At 39.6% G+C, this 26634-nt stretch overlaps 1 protein-coding gene across 1 annotated transcript in view; it reads left to right on the top strand.

Annotated features, from left to right (window-relative positions):
• Positions 1–26634, top strand: part of SLC12A2 (solute carrier family 12 member 2) — a 368551-nt gene that overhangs the window by 90178 nt on the left and 251739 nt on the right. The window contains 3 exon segments of the mRNA XM_029619121.1: positions 9221–9325; positions 21160–21235; positions 21965–22060. Coding sequence (XP_029474981.1) covers positions 9221–9325; positions 21160–21235; positions 21965–22060 — 277 coding nt within the window.

Below are 26634 nucleotides of genomic sequence, written 5' to 3'. Positions count from 1 at the left end.
ATCAGGAAGTGCTGCAAAAGGAACATGCCTCCTAATTTAGCCAAACCCATTCTGCAAGGAAAAGAGATGCATTTTATTCTAAGAACTTATTCTTTAAAAAAAAAAAAAAAAAGTGTGTGTGTATGTTAGGAAGAGGGGCCAATCCCTTCCTATCCCAAACATAAGGGCTTTTCCATGAATCTGTTCTCAAGAAAAGTTCAAGATGGTCTACCCTTAGCACCTTGATTTCCTTCATAGAAAAATGGGATTGGCTTATGCTGCTTGGATTTGAAGGATGCTTTTCCTCAGATATTTCCAGGTCACAGCATCTCAGACTTGTAGTAGGGAAACACTACTTCTAATATCATGTATTGCCATTTGACCTATCATTAGTGTTACATATATTCACAGAATGTCTGTTTACATTCCTTACGTGGACTATTGGCTGGTCAAGAGCATATTTCAAGGAGTTGCCATAGAATGAATGAACAAAATCATCCTGGTGTTGGAGTTGCTAGGGTTTGTCATAAATTATCTCAAACACCATTTTAAAAGCATTACTGTTGGAAAAAGCTGTGCTAGATATGGAAAAAAACCTCTCTTCCGTAAGAAAAGATCAGCACACTGACTCTGCAGTGGGAGAAATGATCAGCAGGCATTACCATGGGGTATGTTGAAGTGGTTGTGCACTGTCACGAGGCCCTTCACTCCCTTGGCAGCTCTCCATATAAGATAAGCCCAGTGGACCCTACAATCGCAGTGATCTCTGGCTACTCAGGATCTTTGGGACAACATCCAAGTTATCCATCTCAAGTACTCTGTCCCGATGGCTGATTCAATCAAATATGGCTTTCCATATTCCAACCATAAGATGTCCTACCTGGGCTGGGGAGCTCATGTAGAATGGCTTCACACTTGAGTTTTTTGTCTGCTTAGAAAAGAGATTTGGTTGGCCAACAGAATTGTCCTCATCTTGGCAATTGGGTAGCAATGTTCTACATGAACAAGCAGGGAGGAACAAGTTCATAATTTGATTTGTCAGGAAGCTGTGTAGATGTGGGCCTAGCCACATCCTCGAGGAATGGTCTTAAGTATCATGTAATTGGCAGGCAATGAGAATGTTTTGACAGACTTGTCAGATCCTGGAAATACACACATGGTCCCTTGAACAGAGGGAGTAGCAAATAAGATAAGTATGCCACAAGTGGGGGTATACCTGTAGTGGATCCGGTCTGTGTCATATCTGAGTAGAAAAAGATCCCAAACTTCTGCTTCAGGAGAGGGACTTATGGAAAACTTGCTGTACATGCCTTCTTCCTAAATTGGGGAGAGGGTGTTGTGTATGCTTATCCTTCATTTCCTCTAATGGTATAAAAACCTTTTGCTGAAACTGACTGAAAGACCGGTATTGGTTAAGGTAGATTTGGTTTCCACTCCTACAGGAGTTGTCCATCAGGAAACCATTCAGGTTGGGGAATTCTCCAATTTTCATCACTTGGAAACAGTGCCATTCAGGTCAGATCTATAGCTTTTACAGGCAGATATTGAGAGGAAGTATTGAATTCTCTTAACCTGTCTAAAGATGTCTCAAATTCTTCTTGCTTGTGAGAGAGACTCCACAACAATGAAATATTATTGTTTTAAATGAAGATTTACCTTCTACTGGAAAAGGTTCTAGACCCTTTCTCCTGTTCCACACACAACTGCTTGAATATCTACATCTTTTGAGTCTGGTCTGAAGACTAATTCTATTAGGGTTCATCTCTGTGCAATTGGCGCTTACCGCCACCATGTATTTATTTATTTATTTATTTGTGTTTTTCTATACCGGCATTCACGGGAGTACGTATCATGTCGGTTTACATAAAACAAGGGGTGATCAATACATTATAACATACATAACTAAAACATAAGAGTATACATTACAGTAGTATAAAACAAGTGCACGGAAGAGAAAGTTACAATAAACAGGGGTTATTCTAACTGGGATTAGAGTTAAAGGAAAGATAAACAAGTTTAATAAGAATTAGAACATTGTAGTGATTGGTTTGTAGTGATTGATTCCGTTTAGAAGGGAATGTTCAATTAAGTAATTGTTCTTTTAAATAAATATTTTATTTGATAGAAAATGTTCAGTATTGCTGTATTAGATTTTGCTGCAATTGCTGGAAGTGAATCCTTAAGGGTCTGGAAATGCTTTCATGAACAGCCATGTTTTCAGTCTCTTTCTGAAGGTTAGGAGACATGGTTCCTGTCTTAATTCTAAGGGGATTGAGTTCCATAGTGAGGGACCTGCTGTGGAGAAGGCCCGATCTCTCAATGTTATATGTTGGGTGGTATTGTTGTGTGGTACCTGTAGATATTCTCTATAAGCTTCTCTGATGGGTCTATTGGAGGAGTGTTTTTTGAGAGCTATTTGTAGATCGAGTGGAGCCAGCCCATGGATATTCTTGTAGATTGTGGTGAGGGACTTATGAATTATTCTATAATGGATTGGTAACCAGTGAAGGTCTTTGAGGACTGGTGTAATGTAATGTAGAAAGTAAACCCATATTTGTACAGCCTTTTCTTGTCATTCACGAGGGGCTTGCTTCAATTGAAACATCTCATTAAGCCTCCTGCTATGTCTTGGGACCTCAGTGAGGGTTCACTCAACTGAAGAAAGCTCCCTTTGAGCTATTATATTTCCATGAGCTTAAATCCCTGACCTGAAGATCAAATTTCTGGTGGCGGTCACTTCAGCACACAGTCAGTGAGTTCAAGGTCCTTGTCTCTTATTCACCTTGCCTGAAATTTTTTTTTTAATGGGATGATTGTGTATACGTCCTATATTTCTACCTAAGGCGGTGTCTGACTTCTACCTTTACCAGTTAATTATCCTTCCAACATATTTTTCCCCAGGTCACATGTCCACAAGGGTGAAAAAGTCCTGTACAGTTTGGATTGCAAAAGTCTTTTTTTTTTTACTTTATTTTTATTGAAGTTTAACATTATTTCAAATACAAACATATTTGAAAAGAAAGACTGGTACATTGTGAGAAAAAATATATAATAAAGAAAATGTCAGCAGTGTTCTCATGGTAAACATATATAATGGGAGAGAGAGAAAATGGTCTTAGAGCAAATCGACCATACAATTCAAGGTGGTAACAAAAGAATAATAACAGCTGCCTAGAACTAGCACTGCCCTCTTTTATACAAAAAAAAAAAATCATCTAAGATGGAGTAAGAAGGAGTAGTACATCTGGCCTCTATGAAGTCCTGCAACTTGGGTCAAAGAAAACATATCTAATGGCATTAAGTATTACAATACATTTTGCATGGGTGTCTAACAGCAAATGAAGCACCTAAAGCTACCATCTCAGATTTCATAAGGAGACATTTTTTCCTGCGCTCTTGGGTAGATTCCCCCCCCCCCCCTCTTAGAGCTTCACGATTACGGCAAAAGAGTCTTAGATTTCTTTCTGGTGTGGAATAAAGTCCTTTGAAAGTCCATCTAGCTCTTTTTTTTTTTTTTTTTTTTTTTTTTTTTTAATTTTACCCCAACAGTCCTGGAACTGCTGTTGTCATATGCATTCTTTCTAATTGGATAGCAGATGGCATTGTTTTTGTTATGCTCAGGCAGGTTTGATTGTGCCACCTGAGATTGGCCTCCATGGAGGAGATTAGCAAATCTGTGATGTGCACACTGACACTCACACATTTCTTTATTGTTTAAAGACTTAAATGCAAGTTAGACTTATCTGTCCTGTCTTTGAGTTTTACAATCCATCTGCATCCCCACTAGGGCCCATTTATTATTGTTTCATTGCTGTTTTATTTTTATTTTTTTAAGAGAAAATGGCAAAAAGTGGTTTACCACCCAAAATGTTTGTGCCCATAGTAAGGACTTAACAGCCTGATTGATCTCAGAAAGTAAACGTTTCTTACTTGTAACAGGTTTTCTCAGTAGCCTGCAGAATATAATTCCTTGCAGAACCCACCTACTTCTCCTTGGAATTGGTTATACAAATTTGTAGCTAAGTTAAGCATGGACTGGGGGGGGGAGGAGGACTTTGACATCTATGACACGGGACAGCATGTTCATGCTCAGAGCATGCCAAAAGCTTCTAGAAGCTATTAAACTCTACTCTCCAGGCTGTGTCAGATGACCTCACCCACCTGTGAGGGCTTGGCCTTCTGCTGTCCTCTGAAAACACCTGTTGCAGGTAAACAAGTTTTGCCTTATTCTGTACAAAGAAGTTCATAGCTTGTGGGTAAACTTATGTACAAACCACATACATTTCCTGATTTCTATATTCATAAATTCTAAACATGCTGAAAAATTTTAGAAAAGGATTTGTTATGCATTCAGATCAGTTTAACTTATTACTTAAAAAGGGAGTGAGCAAACTGGGGGTTGGCCCTTCATGAGGGGGGCATGCTGGTTACCCAATAAGGGAAGAAAAAAACAACTGCATTCTCAACTCTGTGCTGTGGAGACACTGCAAGGTCAGGAGGGAGGTAGTTGCCTAAGCATGTCACAGTTTAACCATGTGTCTTTCAGTAGGCCAAAGAGAGGAACTGCCTCTGTTGTGGTGGGTCAAAGTGGGGAGTCGCTTTCTCTGTAGAAGAACTGGACATGAGAACATCCACTGCGGTGTTTCACAATCCACGAAGAGCTGCCACTTCAGACCTTAGCCCAGGAGGAGTTCCTGTTGCTGCCAAGTAACGGTTCAGGGAGAGAGATCACAGCTATTACCTGCCTGGGGGAAAAAAGAGTATTGAGTTAGGGGAGGGGAATGGGCAGAGAGACCAGTGAGAATGAGGCGATGGTGAAGGAAGAAGAGGCAAAAAGTGAAACGTTAAATAAGCAAATCAGAATATGAGAAAATAAGAGAGGCAAACTAAGAAAATACAAACGAGAAAAATGAGTGAATACAGTGAAAAAGCAAAAACAAAAGTTGAGCAGGATGGGATGGAGTTTTTCATCGCTCCCAAAAACTTTTAGCTGGCACCAAACTTTTTTTTTTGACAATTTTCAGCCCATGCCACTGGTGATGTGTGTTTAGATGTGGTGTCTTTGAGTCTGGGTGGGGTGAGTTTTGGTATGGGGTAACTGTATGTATGATGGGTGTTTGCCTCTCTGTGCCTGTATGTGTATATATGAGCTTACTCCTTCTAGCAGGTTGAAGAGAAACAAAATGGGATTGTCTTGCCACTATGGCGGCCTGGTGTGTGTGTGAGTGCTCCCCCTTTTTCTCTAAGTTTGGAGGCAATCCTGTTAAATGGTGGGATTTGAACCTATGTGCATGTGCATACAAGGCTGTTACCTACACTATAGAGCTATAGAACTTCCCCCCTTCTGGCTGTCTCTGATTCTTTAGACTTCCAGTCTACATAGTCTTGAAACAGAGTAAATAGATGTCAAAGCTGCTGATAGTTGACCTTTTGGAAGGAAAATTTTCCTTAAATAGGAACTTCTGGGACTGCATCTGTAATGTTTTAACTACATTCAGTAATGTCCAAATCCCTTAGCTGGTTGTCCTGCTCTTAAGATTGTGCTGAGACAGTAACTACTACTTGCTTAATTGTTTTTCTTCTGTTGTAGATTAATCATTTAGATACAAACCTTAGCTTTTACAAATCCCATTTTATTACACATTTCTCCAAGGACAAGCAGGATGGCAGTTGTCAGAAGTGGTGACATCTGATGGGGCTTGGCCTGGAACATTTGTCAGTTTCTAGAAATTTAAATGTGCCCTACTGGGCATACACAGACTGGCATGATTCCACATGGGAACCCCTCAATTTATTTTCTGCAGCGTCTACTCTCCTGCCTGTTCCAGAAAACAAAAAAACTCAGGGACTGTCAGGAATTGCTCATCATGGGGCCCAATGGTATTTTCTCTTTTGTAGTGTCCTTAAATAAAATGTTTCAGACATTTTTGTAAATTTTGGTTGTTTAGTGTATACCAAGAAGCATTGACCAATACATGGTCATAGTTCTTCAGTTTTGCCCTTTTAGTTTTTCCTCTGGCCATTGATAAATTTACCAGCCATTTTAAAAGGTGCCCTCTGTGCGACAGGGTCATGTCTACCATGTATCCCTGTGAAAGATGTGTCCTGTGATATTCCGGGATGTTTTCACAGGACCATGACCGCCTAGGGGGCGACTGTTCTGCTTGGTGCTCAATGAGAAGCATGTTGGGCATCGTTAGTCTGGCATATTAACATCGAATGCATTGACACCAAGGGATCCAGGATGATGCATCAACGCCAGGAGGGTATCTGTAGGCTAGATAGTGGCTGCAGATGATTAAAAGAGTGAACTGATAATCTGATACGAATTCAGTAGTTTTGAGGGAACAGTTGCTTATACTTTTGTGAAGTAATTCGTTTTCTTGTAGCAGCATAAGTATACAAGATTTTAATACAGTTCATGTATTTGTTTCTAAGTTTCTAAAGTTTACAGAGCAAGCACGGTTATGAAAAATGAGCATAAACTCACGTGTTATCACCAAGTCAACTTGCACTTCATGAATAAACAGTGCCAAACTAATTAACCCAGCTGAAAGATTAAGCTAGTTTCTCACCTTTAGCCATTGGTGGGTCATACTCCTACAGAGAATCCAGTAACCCATCCAGCAAATGTCAGGAAAATAGAACCCAGAGGTCTGAGAGATGCCCGGCAGTAACAGAGTAAAGAAGTACTTGGCTTGCTAAAGTTCTCTCAAGGAATAAGTTGACAAGGCACCTACTCAAGATTAGTGGAGCAGGCTATGCTAAACGTAGAATTCAAGCTTGCTAGTTCACGGATATAGTGAACTGCTACAGTCAAAGTTCTGGGGAACAAAATCACCTGGGAAAAGTTCCTTGGGAAAAATCCTTTGGGGGAAAAGTCCTTAAGGAAAATGTCCACAGTCTGTATAGTTTAGTGTTCTTTTCTCTGTTCAGAACTTCATTGCATATTCAGTTCCATAGGATCCAATGTTTGATCTTAATTGGATGTAGTCATCTATAGACACAGGATTGACATTCTGAGACCAAATGCATATGAATATTCTCACTGCTGGTAATGAAGTTCATCAGTGGACATTTGTTGAATGCTGCCCATTTCATAGCTGGTTTCATGGCTAGGTACAAAGTTTTTACCAAGGACATGTTCACAGTTTGTGTCCTAGGGGTTCTAGTACATTTATTTATTATTTAGCATTTTTTTTCTATACCGACTTTCCAATAACAGAATTATTGATCAATTCGGTTTACATTCTCAACAATAACAATGACAAGTAAATGTCTTACAATGGGGAGGTGCAAGCAGATGTCTGATAAGGAAGAATAATTGTACTTTCTTCTCCTCTGTGTGATTCACAGTCCCATATGAAGCTGCCAAAATCATCACGTGACTGAAGACTCCATTTTTGTGTTGCATAGGCCTGCACTTTGGTTTAGTCTGTGCATGGCTGCAGGCTCAGGTTCAGTTTTGCACATCCTGGTTGAGGGGTCACTGGCTTTTACCCTACACATCGAACCCTCTCAACCATAGAGCATCAGAAAAGACTATAGAGACACAGACTGTTTGACTCTTCCTGCCTTAAGAAGGCCAAGGGTTGGGCCTATATGACTCAGGCATAGAGGAGTTCTGATCCTGGGTATTGAATGAAGGCAAAGAAGCATTGACGTCTGCCTCCATTGGTGCATAAGTGTCCTGGAGTCCGGGTGTCTGCCATAGATACACCTCTGGGTTCCCAGGAAGACGTGACCTTCCAACCATTGTTAGCATTGGCAGTCTTTGAGGAGGAACAAGATAGGAGAATCTAGCAGGCCTTGGATAAGGAGTCAGAGGCTGAACCTTTGGAAAAGGCATGGCAACTAGTTCAATATGATACCACAGTATGGGCCTTTAAATTTTTGCATTTCCTTATGACCACTATGACAGGATAAAAACATTTAGCATAGATTGGATTGAAAGCTGTAAGGAACTTTCACAGTGCATATATCACCATATTGTAATAGCACAGCGTAACTGATTAAATGGAGGGGAAAATATGGGTTGGGAAATTGTCACCATTTTATGATCCGTGGTAGTGGTACGAATTGCTATATAAGCATTGATGCTCTTTTTATGGAAGTAGATGCCACCAACAAAGTAAAATGAAGGAAGCAGACACCCATCTGATTTTGTTCTTCTTTCTCTGTATCAAACTTTTGGTTGTTACAGGGACTTAGACTTTCACTTCTTTGACTTTTTCTTGCCTCACTTTATGCGCTTTTTCATGCGGTACAGTGTAATATCATTTTGATACTATTACTCCAGCATACATGAGATCAGGCAGGAAACATCTTCCCTCATTGCTTCTACACTTGCTGCCTCCTCCTGGTCCTAATTTGTTTTGAACTCTCTTGTTTTTGAAACCAATAGGTGGTGAGAGAAGAGAGCAGCAACAGCTCCTTAGGAGGAGTGCTTCCTCCTGCTTGCCTCTCTGGCTTGCACTTTTCAGATAGTGCTGCCCTGCCAAATTACTTACCAGCCTTCTATTGCAAGTTACCTTTGAGCTGACTACCAAGAAATTTCCACCCTAGCCACTTAGTCTGCCTTTTAGAGCATTACATTGTGCACAAAATTTACAGCATGATTTTCCTAACAACTCCCATTCCCTCTCAAAATGTAAAGGGAAGATAAATGTATAATTTAATAAAGGTTAAATTTCTTCAAATAACTTATGTTCCTATATTGCTGCTGCCAGCCAAATTATGTAATTTAATCTAACCTGAATTTGACTTAGCCTATGGGCTGGATAAGACTACTTGCTAACTTTTTTATATAGGGAAAAAGTAGCACTGTGACCTCCTTTTCTAAAATTGCTCCCTTTCTCTTTGCTCTTTACATTTTAAGGTAAATAAGTAGGTGAGATTTGCAAGCCATGGATTAAAATTAGGATGTGGGGCTAGATATATAATTCAGTCTGAAATCCTATGGTAGTTCCAGACTGATAGAACCTGCAGGTTTATAATGGTCTGCTAATATATAAAAAAGTCACCCCATTTTGTGTGTGTAAGACACATCTTTACTCTGCCTGGATTTCTACTTGTGAGAGTTCTTATAAAAGTTGTTGCCATTTACAGTATCATTTCATGAACAGCTCTCTGTGTAATTGTCAGTGTACCTGGATTTTATTTTAACTTCTACATTTAATTGTATGAATATTTGCTTTTGCTAATGTGAGTAGTAAATTCTTGTTTGTACTTTCATTCATAGGAACCCTTTGAAGATGGATTTGCCAATGGAGAAGAAAGCATACCCACTGGGGAAGGTGCAACTGTTGTTGATGTGGTGAAGTTTGGCTGGATTAAAGGTGTATTGGTAAATATTGATTACTTTAAATGTGTGCATGTACTTTGTCCCATCAACTGTTTTTCTTGCTTATCCCGCCATCCTGAAACCCAGAATGAGTCTTTTAGAAAGTAGGTGATAACCAAATCTGTTTTAAATTTTGGAAATCCCAGAATAAAGCTGAAAAGCAATAGCAATCGGAGAAATAGATGAACCCATATGGTAATACTACATAAGTGAATTACATTTGTAATTGGAAATGTTGAATTTCTTCGCTTTGTTCATAATGATTTTAGAAAGCATCTAGTAACTGGAAAATGAGCACTAAAAATATTTGGTAGATTTTAAATATTGTAAAATAACTTTTTTTTTTCTATTTAAAGATGTTTAGTTCACCTGCCAATGTTCTCTGCTTAGTTTCTAATGGACATCACATAAGTTATCATTAATTGGAGCCTTTGTTCTCAACAATTGTAGAATTGGGTTTTCATGACCATCATTCAGAGAGATTTCGCTTATAATTCAGACTTGATACTTGTGTGGGAGAGAGCAGTACAGAGTGGGGCAGCTTGTGTGCATGCTGTTGACTGTCCTGTACCTATTCTGGGAGCAGTTCACTGTAGTCACATGGGGCATACGACTGTGCTGAGTGCCAAACAGATGGATTTTTCCACAGCTTTTTGGAAAGACCTAAAGTCTTACTATCCATGTATGGTAATTCTGTGCTGCTTTTGCTTTGAACTTTAGATTTGTTCTTTGTGATCTTAAACAATTGCTGAAGAGTGTGTTTGTGTTTTTTTTTCTTTTGTAGACAAGCAGGGACAATTTCAGCAACACTAGCTCATCTGACAGTGCTGAGAAAGATGTGCTCTTAGAGCTCAGAAAGACTAGATCTTTGGGCATATATGGGAATTCCCATACAGCTGCTCTGTCCAAGTCTTCTCAGTCTAATTTCTTCCACCGAAGCGATCAGACGGGATTTTGCTCTCTATGTAGCCCATGCTTTTTCATCATGTGCTAATCTTTCAATGAGAACATAAAAAATGCCATGCTGGGTCTATCAAGCCTAGCATCCTGCCTGATAGTGACCAATCCAGCTTGCATATGCCTGTCAGATCCCATGAATTAGAAGTATTTCCTGTTACTCACTCCCTGGGACAGTAATAGCGTTCCTAGGTATACCTGGTTAATGGTGCATTAGGAGCTTGTCCAAACCTCTCTTAAACCCCGATATGTTAGACACCATGACCATGTCCTCTAGTAATAGATTCCACAGCTTAATTGTGTGCCGAGTGCATAAGTACTTTCTACTATTGGTTTTAAATCTGCTGGTTGCTAGTTTTATGGAGTGTCCTCTTGTTTTAGTAGGTTTTTTTGAAAGGGTAAATAATTGTCCACCCCACTCGTTTTTATAAATTTCTCAGCCTTCTCTTTTCCAACTGAAGAGCCTTTGTCTGTGTAGTATCTCTCAGGAGAGCTGTTCTATCCCTATTATTTTTGTCACCCTCCTTTTCACGGTTTCTATTTCTGTTATGTTGTCTTTGAGATGGGATGACTAGAACAGTATGTAGTATTCAAGGTGCCTCAATACATTGGTAAAATATTTTCCATTTTATTCTTCATTCCTTTTCAGATCTTTCCTAACATTGTTTCCTTTTTTTTGACCGCCCTCACACACTGAACTGTCAGCATATGGTTCACAAGAACTCAAAAGGTCTTTTTCCTGGGTGGTGATTCCCAGTACAGAAACCAGCATTGTGTACCTGTAGTTAAGATTATTTTTCCCTATGTGCATCACTTTACCCTTTTCCACATTAAATTTAATCTGCCAGATGCCCAGTATCCTAGTCTCACAAGGTTCCTCTGCAGTATCTCGCAGTTTGCTGCTGTTTTAACAACTTTGTGTAATGGTCATCAGCAAATTTGATCACCTCACTCGTTATTCACTTTTTCCTGATCATTTATTATGTTAAACAGCACAGGTCCCAATACTAATCTCTGTGGTACTCCACGAATGACTTTTCTCCACTTGGAAAACTGACCATTTAGTCCTACCCTTTGTTTCCCATCTTTTAACCAGTTACCAGTCCACAGTAGGACATTGCTTCCTATCCCATGATTATAATTTCCTGAGGAGTCTTTCTGTCAGTAAGCAGGCAGAATTAGCCATGCTCCATGGATGACGACATCGGGCGGCACGTTGCGGAGTTGTCTCTCAAGATTGTTAACTTTTAATGTACTGAGCATGCGTAGGACTTCCTGTGTGAACAACCATTCCAGAACAGTTTCATCCATGCCTTGCACAGATGCAGGAGATTCTTTCTACGTCATTAAACTCTTTCTTTGGGGGGGGGGGGGGAAGCACTTTTTAGTGCTACAGTGGCTTCATGCCCCACAGCATGCTCCAAATATTTTGCCCATGTATGTATGTCCAAAATGGATGGCCATACTTGTTATGTCTGCTTCGGCCCACACTATAATCAACCAAATTGCCAGAACTCGCCCGCATGTCCCCAGGAGTTCAGTGCCAAAGAGCCAAGAAAATTGCCTGTCTGCAAACAGACGTCAGTCAGCTTACAGGTACCTCTTTGGGCAATGTTAAAAAAAAAAAAAAAAATCATGTTTCACCCACTCCACAGCCAGATTCTGTGCAAAAGACCTTATCTAAATGCCCTTCCACAAGTCTGGGAGCCCATAAAAAAACCACCAAAGGAAAAAAAAAAATCACATGGTGCATCGCTGCTCAGCACAGTTGCCGTGCAGGTGCAGCATCCACCTACAGCGGATCGACATATGGTGCATTGGTGCACACCGCATCGACTCATGCACATCGATGTGCTGTGAGGCAATGCGTCATACATCAACAGCGCACAGCTCCTCTTCCAGCCATGACTCATCTTCAGTACTTCGAGTTGCATCGGCGCATATCATGCAAGAACAACTGGCTAAGAAAACCCACTGTGCAAAACGGCACAAATTCAGCCAAAAGAGCAGAGAGGGATCAGACATTTGCTCCCTAAGGCCTCCATCTCGAGTAAGTTCTTGTCACTCAGACAGGGATTTGTGGCAGGACATCTTAAGGGCGGCCATTCTACCACCCAAAATGCTCATTCCTACGCATCCATCAGGACTCTCTCTCTACCCTCTTATAACTGTGCTGCTGTGTACAAACCCTGGACCCAATTTCTTCTGTCCTACCAATTTCACTGATACATATCGGGGTTTAGTGCTTGAGGAAGATATTCCACCACCATCAGTTTTTTAGTTCTCAGTTATTGAAAAGTGAAAATTATTCTGTTCTTCAGCATATCTGACAGAAGACCCTTCAAACTTTGAGCTTCTTGCAGGCACAAGATGGTTACTGTGGACTTGCATGGCATTTTGTTCCTGCTGTTTGGGCCCCTCTTAAGATAGTGATAGTTGTGAGGCTTGTAGATGGATGTCACCAAGAACTCTTAAATTTCAAGAATATTCGTCAAAAAAAGCCAACTATTTGGACAGATCAGACCCCCCCCCCCCACCAAAAAAAAGTCAGTCTCCTAAGAGGAGTTAAACTGCTCCAACTACCCAGAAGTAAGGAGACTCGCCTTCAATACATCTTGCCCTGCACAGACAAATCTTTGAGGCACAGGGCATCAACACTGACCAAAATAATCTCCCTTCATCATGGCACAAAGCCATTGGCACTATCTACTTCAGAGCCAAAAATACTAATTGGATTCTGCATCAGTTCTTGTTCCTGAATCTGACTCATCTTCCACATTCTGTCATCCTAAACAAGAAACCCATACTTTAGTACAGAACATAACATACGAAAATGCCATACTGGGTCAGACCAAGGGTCCATCAAGCCCAGCATCCTGTTTCCAACAGTGGCCAATCCAGGCCATAAGAACCTGGCAAGTACCCAAAAACTAAGTCTATTCCATGTTACCATTGCTAATGGCAGTGGCTATTCTCTAAGTGAACTTAATAGCAGATAATGGACTTCTCCTCCAAGAACTTATCCAATCCTTATTTAAACACAGCTATACTAACTGCACTAACCACATCCTCTGGCAACAAATTCCAGAGTTTAATTGTGCGTTGAGTAAAAAAGAACTTTCTCCGATTAGTTTTAAATGTGCCCCATGCTAACTTCATGGAGTGCCCCCTAGTCTTTCTACTATCCGAAAGAGTAAATAACCGATTCACATCTACCCGTTCTGGACCTCTCATGATTTTAAACACCTCTATCATATCCCCCCTCAATCGTCTCTTCTCCAAGCTGAAAAGTCCTAACCTCTCTAGTCTTTCCTCATAGGGGAGTTGTTCCATTCCCCTTATCATTTTGGTAGCCCTTCTCTGTACCTTCTCCATCGCCAGAAGAGAAGATCTGGCTAGAATTTGTATGCAATTTACATGAAGAAAATTCCATAGACTTTGCCTCTATCTTCTGATGACCCAGTGCTGAAAAGATTTTCTTCTGAGATTGAATCGCAATCTTCCATTTGTCTTTAATCAAAAACTTCCAGACATACCTTTGGAGTCCCTTCAATCAAACAAAATATTTCTTACCCAGTTTTCTGTTAATTTTTTTTCCCAGAAAATGGCACAATTCATACCTTTTCAGATAGAGGGAAAGCTGGAATTGACTAAAGCTTTTCCAGGTGTTTTAAAATATATGAAATCCCCAAAAGAATGACATACAGTACCGGCCCATAAAGTGTTACTAGTGCTTCATACCAAAATGTGGGAAACGTCTCAGCTACTTTGCTGGTAGCCAGAATAGACCTAAAATACAGAGTAAGAAATAGTCCAGGCCATAACAAAGTTCAACTTCAGCATGATTCAGTTGTCAAATTGGCTCTTTAAAAGAGCTAAGAAATCAAATGTTTTCCAACACTCCTCAAGGGAAGGACCTAAGACTTTTAGACACTGCTGGGAAGAAAATATTTCAATTAGCAATGCTTCAAAGCAGGATCTCCCCTCACCAGTTCCAGATGATGCAATACCTCTGTAATTCATTACAGAAAATGATTTCTTAGCATACTGACAGGTGGATCCTAACCAGTGGATTATCTGCTTTTAGAGGTACATGGAAATGGAGCATAGCTGACATAGTGCAGGGGTATATATATATACACACCATTAACATCGGTCTCCAGCAGATGGACGTGCATCTACCTACTGGGGATTGCTTAAACGTTTTCAAAGGAGAAAAGGACTTATTTTCCCTGCTCTCATGTGGTGATACCTTATGGTCCCTCCCTCAGTTGAGAATTCCTGAGGTGATATCTTTGTATTCCTCCCTCAGATGAGTGCCTTGGTTCGGTAGCTTTTTTTTTTCAGCTGGCGTGGATTTAGCTTTTGAAAAAAAACAAAACAAAAAAAAACTGAAATCAAGCAGGTGCAGGAAGCAGAGTGTGGCAGTGAAGGTCCTTGCCCTTTCCACGCAGCTGGAGTCCGACCTTGTACTCAGCCAGGGAAGGCTGAGCTCAGGTAAAGAGTAATTTAAAAGTATTTCTATACCGTCTTTACAAACAGTGTTTAGTCAAAACGGTTTACATGTATTCAAATAAAATAGAATAAAATAATGAAATAAAAAGACAGAAGATTAATTAAGAGTAAATTAACTTATAGAGAATATAAAATTACAAAAATTTCATTAATATAAAATAATAGATTGTTTGAAATAAAATAGGTAACATAAACAAATCAGTAATTAGGTAAAAAAAAATCGGGTGCCAAACTAAATTTGCGGGTATTCTGGGAATGTAATGTGATTATTTGGTAGGTGGTATATGAAATGCAGTTTGAAATAAGTGAGTTTTTAAAGATTTTTTGAAGTGTTTGGAGTTGGATATGGATCTGATGGAGTCTGGTAATGCATTCCACAGAATGGGACCTATGACTGAAAAGGCTCTTTTTCTAGTAATATCGAGGCGGGCTTGTCGAAGTGAGGGAATGTCTAGAAGATTTTTTTCCAGTGACCTTAAATGTCTGGTTGGTTTGTATATTCGAAGAATGGAGCATAGAGTGACCGAATTGGGAGTATAAATGAGAGAGTGTATAATGGATAAAATTTTGAATTGTATTCTGTATTTGACTGGTAACCAATGTAAGGATTGAAGCATTGGAGTAATATGATTTTTTATTGAAGAATTTGTTAGGATACGTGCTGCTGCATTTTGAATTAATTGGAGTGAGTGAAGTGTGTTTTCTGGAAGACCTATATATAGAGAATTACAATAATCCAGTCCGGAAAAGATGAGCGATTGAAGTATAGTCCGAAACTCATGGAAGAAAAGTAAAGGACGTAACCGTTTTAAGAGTTGAAGTTTATAGAAAGAGTTCCTAGTTATCATGGATATGTGCTGTTTTAATGAGAGGTCTGTGTTGATTATTATGCCTGTTTTTTGCAGATTTTGATATGGGAATGGTTATTCCGTTGAATATAAGTTGAGGAGGGGGGCCTATAGATGAATCAGTAATTGATGAGAGATGAACTATTTCTTTTTTTTTTTTTGGATTTAATTTCAAGCGATTATGAGAAAGCCAAGTGTCAATAGTTGTGAGATATAGTGATACTAAAGATAATGTATGGGTCCAAGAGGTGTTATATGGTACCATGAACTGTATATCGTCAGCATAGATTTTGAATTTTATGTTTAATGAGGCTAATATGCGGCAGAGAGGTAACAGATAGATATTAAAAAGAATAGGAGATAGAGGAACCCTGTGGAACACCTGATGCAATGGAGTATGGATCGGAGGAGTAGTTATTTATATTGACTTGTTGAATATGGTCAGATAGAAATGAGATGAACCATTGTAATACAGTACCTGTAATACCTATAGATTTAAGAATGGAAATAAGAATTTGGTGGTCAATGGTATCGAAAGCTGCTGATATATCCAAGAAAACAATGATGTGATCCGTGTAAGAGTCAAAGGCCCGGAATATAGAGTCAAAGGAAGTCAGAAGAAGGGTTTCAGTGGAGTGACCTTTGCGAAATCCATATTGATTTGTGTGTAGTATGTCATTTTCTGATAGATAGTCTGATAATTGGGATAATACTGCTGATTCAATTAACTTAGCTAAGGATGTTAATGTGGCAATAGGTCTGAAATTACTAAGGTCGAAATCTTCCTTAGACTTGTTTTTTATGATGGGAAGTATGGAAGTTTTTTTGAGAGAAGATGGAAAGGAGCCAGTTTCTAAAGATTGGTTCACTAATTGCGCTAAGAAATTGCTAGCATGTGGGCCTAATGCTTTAAAGAAAGCACCAGAACAAGGGTTATTAGGGGAGTTGGAGGGGTTTTGTTTTCTAATGATGGTTTGTATAGTATTTTCTGTGACCAAGGTAAATTCTGACCATGTGTAGGTAGGTTCCAAATCATTATATGACGGTAGCGGAAATTTGGAAAGTTGATTTGAGATATCTGTAACTTTTGATTTAAAATAGTTAGCAATTTTATTACATAAGGCAGTATCAAACTTAGTGGGACATTCTTTCTGAGTGGTTGTTAAGGTTTTTACTATGTTGAATAATATATTGGGATTTCCATTTGCTTTGGATATTTGGTTTGCATAGTAGGATTTTTTTGCTAAGTTTATATTTTTATTATACTGACGTAGGATGGAATAGTAAGCATTTTTTGTTTCAGGGGTTTTTTTCTTTCTCCATTTACGCTCGAGTTTTCTAAGTGAAGTTTTTAATGAATGTAGTGCTTTAGTGTACCAGGGGGCGTTCGGTTTGGTTTTGCTTGAATGTATATTTATTGTTTTTAATGGAGCAATTGAGTCTAATGAGGAGGAAATAGCTAAATTCCATTTATCAATAGTTTCTTGAGTACTGGGGGCTATCGTGTTTGGCAGGTTAGGTACTACTGTATCAAGGAATGAGTCTGTAGTGATGAACTTGCGTTTGGCTCCATGCTCGGCATGCAGATCCAACGTTTGTTCCCCCCTGTGGGGGAGCTTGGGGGACGTGAGCAGCCTGGCGGGTTAAGCAACCTTTTGGCTAGGCCCTGCTCTCAGGCTTGTGGTGTTCGCCGCAGCTTTTTTCATGCGTAAAGCTGCCCTCTTCAGTTACGTCTATTCATGATTGTGCACCTGGCTGTGCATCCAGTTGTGAGCCTGGTACACAAGCGCACTTATTTACGCGTGTTATCTGGGCAGCCTGGTGGGAGCTCAGTTCCCTGTACGTACCCGGATCAGTCCAGACACCTGGGTTGTGACTCCGCACCAGCAGGTGGAGACAGAGCAAAACTTGCCGGGCTTCCCTACATATAGTAAGGTGCCACCCACAGCCCCTCAGTCTTACGTAATGTCAAAGCAAAACTGCCAACTCTACTAACTAATTGTACCGCCCTAACAAGGGCCGATTCAACCAAACCCCCAACTGGAACAGAACAGCCAGAACCAGAGGGCAACCAATTTGGAAAACAAACCGAACCTTAACAACGGAATTCACCGAGCGGACTCTCCGTTCGTCAGAACTCAACTGATCAGCATTTCGAACACTGCATACTCGGGCGGGATCCTGGACTGATCCGTGGTACTACAGGAACGAAAATTATCAGGTAAGAACTAATTTTCCTTTCCCTGTACGTACCCGGATCAGTCCAGACACCTGGGATGTACCAGAGCCACACAACTATGGGTGGGAGCCAGAGAGTCCTGCTCGGAGAACTCTGTGGGAAGGCTGCCTGTGCCACTTTGCCAACAAATGGCACACAATCACCACTGACCAATGGATCCTTTCGGTAGTGACCCATGGTTACCATCTAAATTTCCTTACATTACCACCGGACTCTCCACCACGTCTGGCATGGAGTCTAACCGACCATACTCCACTTCTCGAGGCAGAACTCTCAATCCTCCTGCAGTCCAATGCTGTGGAGCCTGTTCCCTGAGTGCAGTGAGGAAAAGGGTTCTACTCTCGATATTTTCTAATTCCAAAAAAATCAGGTGGCATACATCCTATACTGGACCTCCGTGCCCTAAACAAACATCTCCACAAGGAAAAATTCAGGATGGTTGTTTGTTTGTTTATTTATTTATTTATTTATTTAAAAGCTCTTCTATACCGTCGTTAAGTTAGAGATAACCATCACAATGGTTTACAGCAAGGCACGATAATGAATAAAGTAAGTGGTATAGATTACAATTAATCATGTGCCATCATAGTGCGGTAACAATTCACTTCAATAAACTATGTGTGTACATTAAGTTTGTCTGTAGGGAGCATATTAGACAGAATTTAACCTTAATGTGCATTTGTAGGTTACAAATAACAATTTCTAGTTTGGTGCATCCTAATCAATCAACTGTTTTTTTCCTTCTCTTTATCTTTATAAAAAGCTTGTTTAAGTAGCCAGGTTTTCAGATTGGATTTGAATATTTTGAAGTTTCTCTGCAGCCTTATTTCGAGTGGCATGGTGTTCCATAGCACGGGGCCAGCCAGTGATAGTGCTCTCTCCCTAACTTGCGTGAGGCGTGCTGTTTTGCCAGAGGGAACAGTTAGTAGAGCCTTATTTGCAGATCTTAGGTTTCTTTGTGGGACATGTACGTGCAGAGCAGTGTTAAGCCAGTCAGTTTTTTCATCGTGGATTAGTTTATGTATTATGCATAAAGCCTTATTTTGAATTCTTTGTTCAATTGGGAGCCAGTGTAGATCGGCATGCTCCCTCTCCTCTGCTCTGCTCTCTAGACCTTCAGGAGGCATATGCCCATATAGCCATATCCCCTCCTCATCGAAAATACCTCAGATTCATAGTAGGTCACAGACATTGCCAATACAGAGTGCTGCTGTTCGGCCTAGCGTCAGCACCCCAAGTGTTTACGAAATGCCTGGCAGTAGTAGCAGCTTTCCTAAGGCAGCACAGTATCCATGTCTATCTGTATCTAGATGATTGGCTGCTCAGAGGTCCATCCAAGGAGATAGTACTTCAATCCCTTAGTCTTACCACACACCTGTTACAGTCCCTGGGGGTTTCTCATAAACTATCCCAAATCACATCTGACTCCATCACGCACCCTTTCATTCATTGGAGCAGATCTCAACACCATTCAAGCCAGAGTGTTCCTCCCAAATGACACAGTACGCACACTGTCAACCTTAGCCAGTGCAGTACAGACTCGCCGTACTACTACAGCTGTCTCCTGCTAACCTTGCTAGGGCACATGGCTTCTGCAGTTCACGTTACCTCAATGGCTCGACTAGCCATGAGAGTAACACAATGGACTTTAATCCCAGTGGTATCTGCCCAATCCTGGATCTGAGAAATTTAAACCAGTGTTTCAAGAAGAAAAAGTTCAGAATGTTGAACTCTCACAGTACCGTCATTCCACACTTATAATCAGATAACTTGCTGACATCCTTCAATCTCAGATACCTGCACTCATTCGCATTTTCACAGACTATAGAAATTATTTTTTGCTTCATAATATTACTAGTACAAAGTCCTACTATCTGGCCTTTTACAGCTGCAAGAGTCTTCACCAAATGCCTAGCAGTAGTAGCTTATCTCAGGAAACACAATGTTGTGGTTTTTCTGTACTAATATTAAATAATATTGAACATATCCTTAAAGAACATGTTCTTTACCATTCCTCTCTCTGAAATTAATCATAAATTATCAAAAATCCTCTCTCTCACTGTCATATCAAATAGAATTCCTCTGTGCATGTCTGAATATGTAGAAAGGAACGCAAATAATGCACAATCTTAATTCTCAAGGTTCAAAGCATATTCAATCGAACATCAGCACCTGCAAAGACCTTCATGGAAATGTTGGGACTTGTGGCAGCCATATTACATGTCAGCGCTTCTCAACCCATGTGTCGCCAAGCAGCGGCAAGTGTGTTGCTTGCTACTGGTCTCCTGCTGCTCTTCCCCCTTTTCCTTCACCAAGCGAGAGGCAGGCTATCTTCCACTGCTGCTGTTTCCACTCGGGCTATAAGCACGTTCAAGCCTGGATGGGAACGGCAGCAGTGTTTAGTGGAGGCTGGCAACTGTGGCTGGGCCTTTTCTTCTTCCCGCACCTGCCCCCTCCCTGGCCCGGAACAGGAAGTGATATGCAGTGGGGTGTGCGGGAAGAAGAAAGAGCCATAGTAAATTTGGACAAGCAGTTTTGCACAATCTATTTTCTCAGTAGTCTACTTTCCATGGTGGAGTCTGGGTTGCTTTCTCAATAAATGCTCCACTGCAACCCTCAGCTTGGAACTTCCCATATGTAAAGGCTAATTTAGCCTGCTTATCAATGGAGAAAGCAAGTTTGCTTATCATAAATGGTGTTTTCTGTAGGTAGCAGGATGAATTAGCCATGGAAATCCCACGCCTTTCTGGAGAGTCAGCTACCTAGCTGGAATTAGCTCTCTTATCAATTGAGAAGGCTCATGAGGCAACGTTCACACGGTATCTCCCGTACATACTCAGTAGAGCTCAAAGTTCTACTAGCTAGGAGAGATGAGTCTGTGCTGCTGGATGACACTACCCACATGTAATAGCTTATTCATCCTATCTATGGAAAATACCATTTACGGTAAGCAAACGTGCTTTCATGGCAGGTATTTTGATATATATAAATTTGCAGTTAAGCATATCTGTTTGGAGCCAAGCTCAGAAATGGATTAAATCATAAAATGTTTTTTTAAAGATTTGCAGGCTCTGTTTCTTTCCCCATGTTTTTCAGAAGAAGCCATATTTAAAAATATATGCTATATAGAAAATTGTAGGAAAGTGTGTATTTAGTCTATTTTTCATACCCCCACATCTCTTTTCTTAGTGGTAGAATGTTGATCATTTGTTTTACTATTTTTGTCTTTCATCATGCATTCATTTTTATCTTCTCCTTTCTTCCTCCCCTCCTCCCAGGTACGATGTATGTTAAATATTTGGGGTGTGATGCTCTTCATCAGATTATCATGGATTGTGGGACAGGCTGGGATAGGTATGTGTAAAAATTTGCTCTTTCTATCATGAACATGACTAATGCACTGATACAGATTGAAGTTTCACTAGTGTCTAAAAGTTATTCCTGTCCATTTTGAATTCTCTCTGACAAAAGGAAGCCAAATGTAATATAAAGCTAACTAATTTCAGATTCATCCTATTTATTAAATGCCAAACTGGACAAATTATTAGATCAGTTTTCTTAGATTATGTAAGCCATTTTCTTAGCTAATGTGAGTATTATGAAGGTCTGAATTACCTGCCCTTCTAGAAGACTATTTGAAAGAGACTTACCTAGGTAGATTGCCCTGGTTGATAGTAGCTAAAATTATATATGGAGGCTTTAATAGCTTGTATAATTTTAGCTACTGTAAAAAGGTGTTCCTTGGGATGTATTTAGCTGGGGGGAAGAAAATAGTGCACATAATTTTTGATTGTCAAATATACACATTAATCAACCGCTGCAAAGTACATGTGCTGTTTGAAAACTGGCTGGGTAGTTTCCCTTTGAAAACTAGCTACAAGATATATGCATACAAATAATGTGCTTATCTGACAAGTAAGTGGGTAATTCAAAAGGAAACCATTCTGGCACTTTGAACGTTTTTAAACATTGATGCAAACAGTGTCAGATCTTTTGCTAGTGTATTCTTGCATATATAGTCTGTTTCATTATGTCCAAATATTGCCTATGCAATTAAATTCTGGTACATTTTCTTCCTATAAGGTCTGTCCATTGTAGTCATTTCAATGGCTACTGTTGTGACAACAATCACAGGGTTGTCTACGTCTGCAATCGCTACCAATGGCTTTGTAAGAGGAGGTAAGATTTTTATGTATATAAAGTATAAAATGCTTATTAGTTTTCTTCGAAAGGGTGGTGACCCCAGCACATTTTATTTTAACTATTTTAATAGGCTATTGTTTGCATCCTTTCCCTAAAGGGACATTCACAATGAAAAGTGTTCTTTCTATTACCAAAATGTCCCCACATTGTAGATGTTGGTTTCACTTTACTTTTATCTTTTCCATGACTTAATTTATGACTGTGCTTAAAAAAATTTTCTGTTTTAGGAAGCTTTCATTTTGCTCATTTAAGGTTTTGTTATATCCTTTAATTGTATAATTTTATTATCTTTTTTAGCACCAAAAAAGCTTTTATCTTCACAAAACAGTACTAATACTGTGTAAATTAATTGTTTGGTGAGGCTAGAACAGTAATTATGGAATAAATACTTAAGTTTATTTAAAAATATAGCGCCTTTCATCAAATAGGTGAGTTTAAGTGTGATACGATAATTCTGCCTCTGGTATATAACACTGCTATTAGATAGCTTTAGATTGTATATACCACTTGTTTTTAGATTCTCCAAAATTGTATATGTGCATATGTATGGAAAAATACTAACACCCTTGTCTTGGCACTTTTTTTTTAAACTTTGTTTAGCATATCACCAACATCTGCAACAGACCTTGTAACAGGTTTTTTTTCCAAATTTGTATATTTGCACAAATATGCTTATAATTTGTATTTCATATGCAAAACTAATTTCCATTGTTTTCTGTCCTTTTTGGTGAACATCTCCATTTTCTTTCTTTTCTTTCTTTCTCACTTTTTTCATTCCTTTCTCACTTTCTCTAGGAGTCTCCTCCTTCTTGTGTTTGCTTTTCCTTTAGCATTTTTTCTTTTCTCCAGCTTATTCTCCTCCTTCCCCCCCCCCCCCCCCCCCCCCCGGCCATACTCACTGCAGCTTCCTCCCTCTCTTTTTTATTACTGGTACCACATTGTTTATTCACACAATTTGTAGCAAGTCAGGACATAGTCTTAACATACGCAGCACATGTTCACTGCCTTGTTTAGTAGAGCAGAGTAATAATTCTTGGCTGGGCCTTAGCAGTATTTGGTGAGAGGGAGGGAAAGAGGCTATGATAGCACTGGTAAATTGGAGGGAAGGAACAGCAGCAGAGCAATAACTTAATTGTAGGGCTAGTACAAAAACTAGGAAGAAATTTTCAAGTAGTAGAAGTCTTGTCATATAGGTTATAAAATATACAAAGAATTATTCAGTTATTTGAAAACTTTTTTGAAGACCATACTTGAGGATGACATCTCTTCTGAAACTAGAAGTAGGAAGAAGCTATTGGTTTAAAAAAAAGAAAGGGAATTAATTGTTCATACCTCCCAGATTTTATTTTAAATCCATCAAAGTTCAATCTTTCCCTTTGATAATTTGACATTTCATTTCACTGACCTATGATTAAACATAAGGCTGAGAAATAAAGGCTAACAGCACTAAACGATGATGCCTATTATGATGATCAAAAGTTAAGCGTCTATACAATTATTGTTGAATTGTGGGAATACAGTTGTTTTCAAAGTTGAGGTATCGATCAGCAATTCCCATCAAAAGAAGATGGGGTCGTTCAGAGCAATAATATTGAGTACAGCCTTTTGAACCCTTGACATCTAAAACCAAATTTGTAGCATGGAAAGTTTTAAATAGCAGTGACTGCAATTTGAGTGAACTACAAGACCCTATTTGTGGACCTTTCTTATGCTCCAATCTTTAAGAACAGAGTAGTACTAAGAACTCATGCTTTGTACCAAAATCTCATTCCAATAAAACAGAACAAGCCCTACACACCTTGGACTGCAGAAGAGTTCACTTTTCTTATATAGATGGAAGGAAAATATTTAAAAAGTCTTCTCAGTTATTTGGCTCTTTCAATCTAAGTAAAAGCCTCCCAATGAGAGAACATTTTATCCTCTTTGTTGGACTGCATTTCCCATTGCTATCAGGATGCAGGCATTCCTTTGCCAGGATAAAGTGGCATTTCTCTGATAGGCACCATTACAAGATATTTGTAAAAGCTGCCACATGGTCTTCAGTACATACTTTTACAAGGTAATATTAACTAGAGAAGAGCAATCCTGCTAGGATGGTTGCTTTTGGGCAGACAGTATCTTCAGCTCTTCTCCTTCCACAGTCTCATGGCATATCTGTCACAGAAGGAAAAATATTAGTGTAGACAACCCTCGGCTTGGGAATCCCTACTTATGTGGCTGTATTTGCCTGCTTGTCCATGGAGAAAGCAAAGTAACAGGTGTTCTCCATAGATAGCAAGGCAAAAGAGCCACACAATCCCACTTTTCTTCCCTTGGAGATGAAAGTCACTTAGTGAAAAAACTGAAGAGACTCATGTAGGGCCAGTGCACACAACCTCCCGTGTATGCTCAGATTAGCACATTCAGTGACATCGACTATTTGTGTGGCTGTTTTGCCTTGTTGTCTGTCGAGATCACCAGTTAGGTAAACAACTTTGAAATTTCAAGAAGGGTATTTAAAGAGAGCAGGTTTTGAGGGCAGTACTCTTATGTATTTTGCTGCTAGAGCAGTTGCCCTTTACTTTGTTGAATATCCTCTGAGTTGACTTGGGACATTTAACTTCAGTTATAGATAATTTTTCAAAAATAAATACTTTCATTGGGTTCACATTGAGTCACTTGACTCTGCCACTAGCTACCTCAGGTGCTTCCCAAGCTTCAAATTTTAGAACATTTAGTAGTTCTTACCATTTATTCATATTGCCTCAGAGGACTCGCGTGAGTTTTTTTGAATAGTTAACATAGTTCCAAAATAGATTGGATATTTAGAATTTAAGTGCTGAGGAAGTTGCTAGGTGCAAAAAGTACATCGTTTTCTGCTTAATATGTTTGTTTCCTGGTGGTGTCTGTACACAGAGAAGTTACGTGCCTTTTTTTGAAGTTGAAGCTGACTTCTCACTATGGACTGTTCAGCAAATGCTCTTTAGTCCTTTATTGTTGAAGCAATTTCTGATTACTCTTCATTAGTTTGCTGGCTCCTTCTCCATTTTTTTTTTTACCATTGCTAATGCTTTTTGTCCAGATTTAATGCTTCATGGTCTTTTGACATTTGGTGCTCAAAGTGTTTTTATTAGGGCTTTTGATTCAAGGGATTTATAAAATGCAAATTTAGGGATTTATTTTTCAGGCAATTAGGTGATGTTGGTGGATACCAAAATTAGGGAGTGTGGGTATTTTATCATTATGATTTGGTGCACTGGTATTAACCAGGGAGGGCAGATAAGATGTGAAATTGTAATGTATGCTGAACTTTTATATGTGGGTTTTAAAATAAAAAGTTAGTTTACATGCTGTCTTGTGCAGTTTGTGTGTATATATCTATGGGGTGGGGGTGTGGGTGACTCCCCACTGCATACCCATTCTCCTTCCCCTTCCTTGATAGTACCTCTGGTACTCCTCCTTTGGCCGACAGGGCCTGGGCTCACTGCCTGCCTGCTGCTCCTGTGCTCCTCTTGGGCCAGCAGGGCTTGGGCTCCCTGCTGGCCCAATGCTTTCATGTCGGGTTTTATTATTTTCATGTGCTGATGGGCTTTGGGCTCCCTTCCAGCTGCTTTGATGATGTCACAAGAACAATATATTAATCTTTTATACTAATTTTACCCAACATTTAGTTTCTATGTATATCTACCAGTTTTCTTTGGCATGTTTCATTTGTTTTCCTTTGGTGCAAGGTGCTATTTTTATGTTGGTTTAAGTGTTTTGAATTTCTCATGTCTATGACTGAGTTTCCTGCTTTTGAGTATATTTTTATAGTCCTTTGTTTCAATAAGTCTTTTGCAATCTGTGTGTGAAATCTTAAAACCTGTGAAGTTTCTCTTTTTGGAGTCACGAGCCATTTACAAGAGCATAAAGAGCCATACACAGTTCTTGCCAAATATTTGTATGGTCTTTAAATAATTAAGTTTCAGGTGGGCCACCTACATAGAGCTAGGATGGGCACTGGCTGGTGGAGTGGTGGAGTGGTGTTTGATAAGAACAGCATCTCCGAGACACACAGGAGTAGTGGTGGTACCCAAAATCATGCAGGAAAGGAGTCGCTCTGAACTCTCCTTTCTGCAGCTGGCTCTGTAGAGTTTGCATCACCAGTTTTAAGAAGCTACCAGCCTGATGTTGATAAAGGAGTTTTTGGAGGGAAGAAGAAAAGAGTGAGGAGGGAAAATGGAGGACAAGTGAAGATGATTAGGAAGGAAGGGGAGGAATGGAGAGAAAATGAGGCAGGAAGAGCAAATAAAGTTGCTTATTTGTAACAGGTGTTATCCATACCAGGGGTAAGCAAACGTTTTGAGCCAAGGCGCTCTTTCCATTCATGCAATTGGTTTGGGCACCCCCATGATGTCTAACTTTATAGACATTTATCTATATTGATCTACACGGTTGCCCTGTACCCAGACACACTGGCTACACATGGTAAGGACTGACATTTTTCAAAAAACTGAAGTGCCATTCAAAATGTTTTAGGAGCTAAGAAACTTCACCTCACCCTGCTCAACCTTTTGCTTTTTTATTGTATT

Source organism: Rhinatrema bivittatum, chromosome 1, assembly GCF_901001135.1.
Source record: "Rhinatrema bivittatum chromosome 1, aRhiBiv1.1, whole genome shotgun sequence".
Lineage (NCBI taxonomy): Eukaryota > Metazoa > Chordata > Amphibia > Gymnophiona > Rhinatrematidae > Rhinatrema > Rhinatrema bivittatum.
The sequence above is the reverse complement of the archived record's forward strand: the minus strand, read 5'-3'. Positions and strand labels throughout refer to the sequence as shown.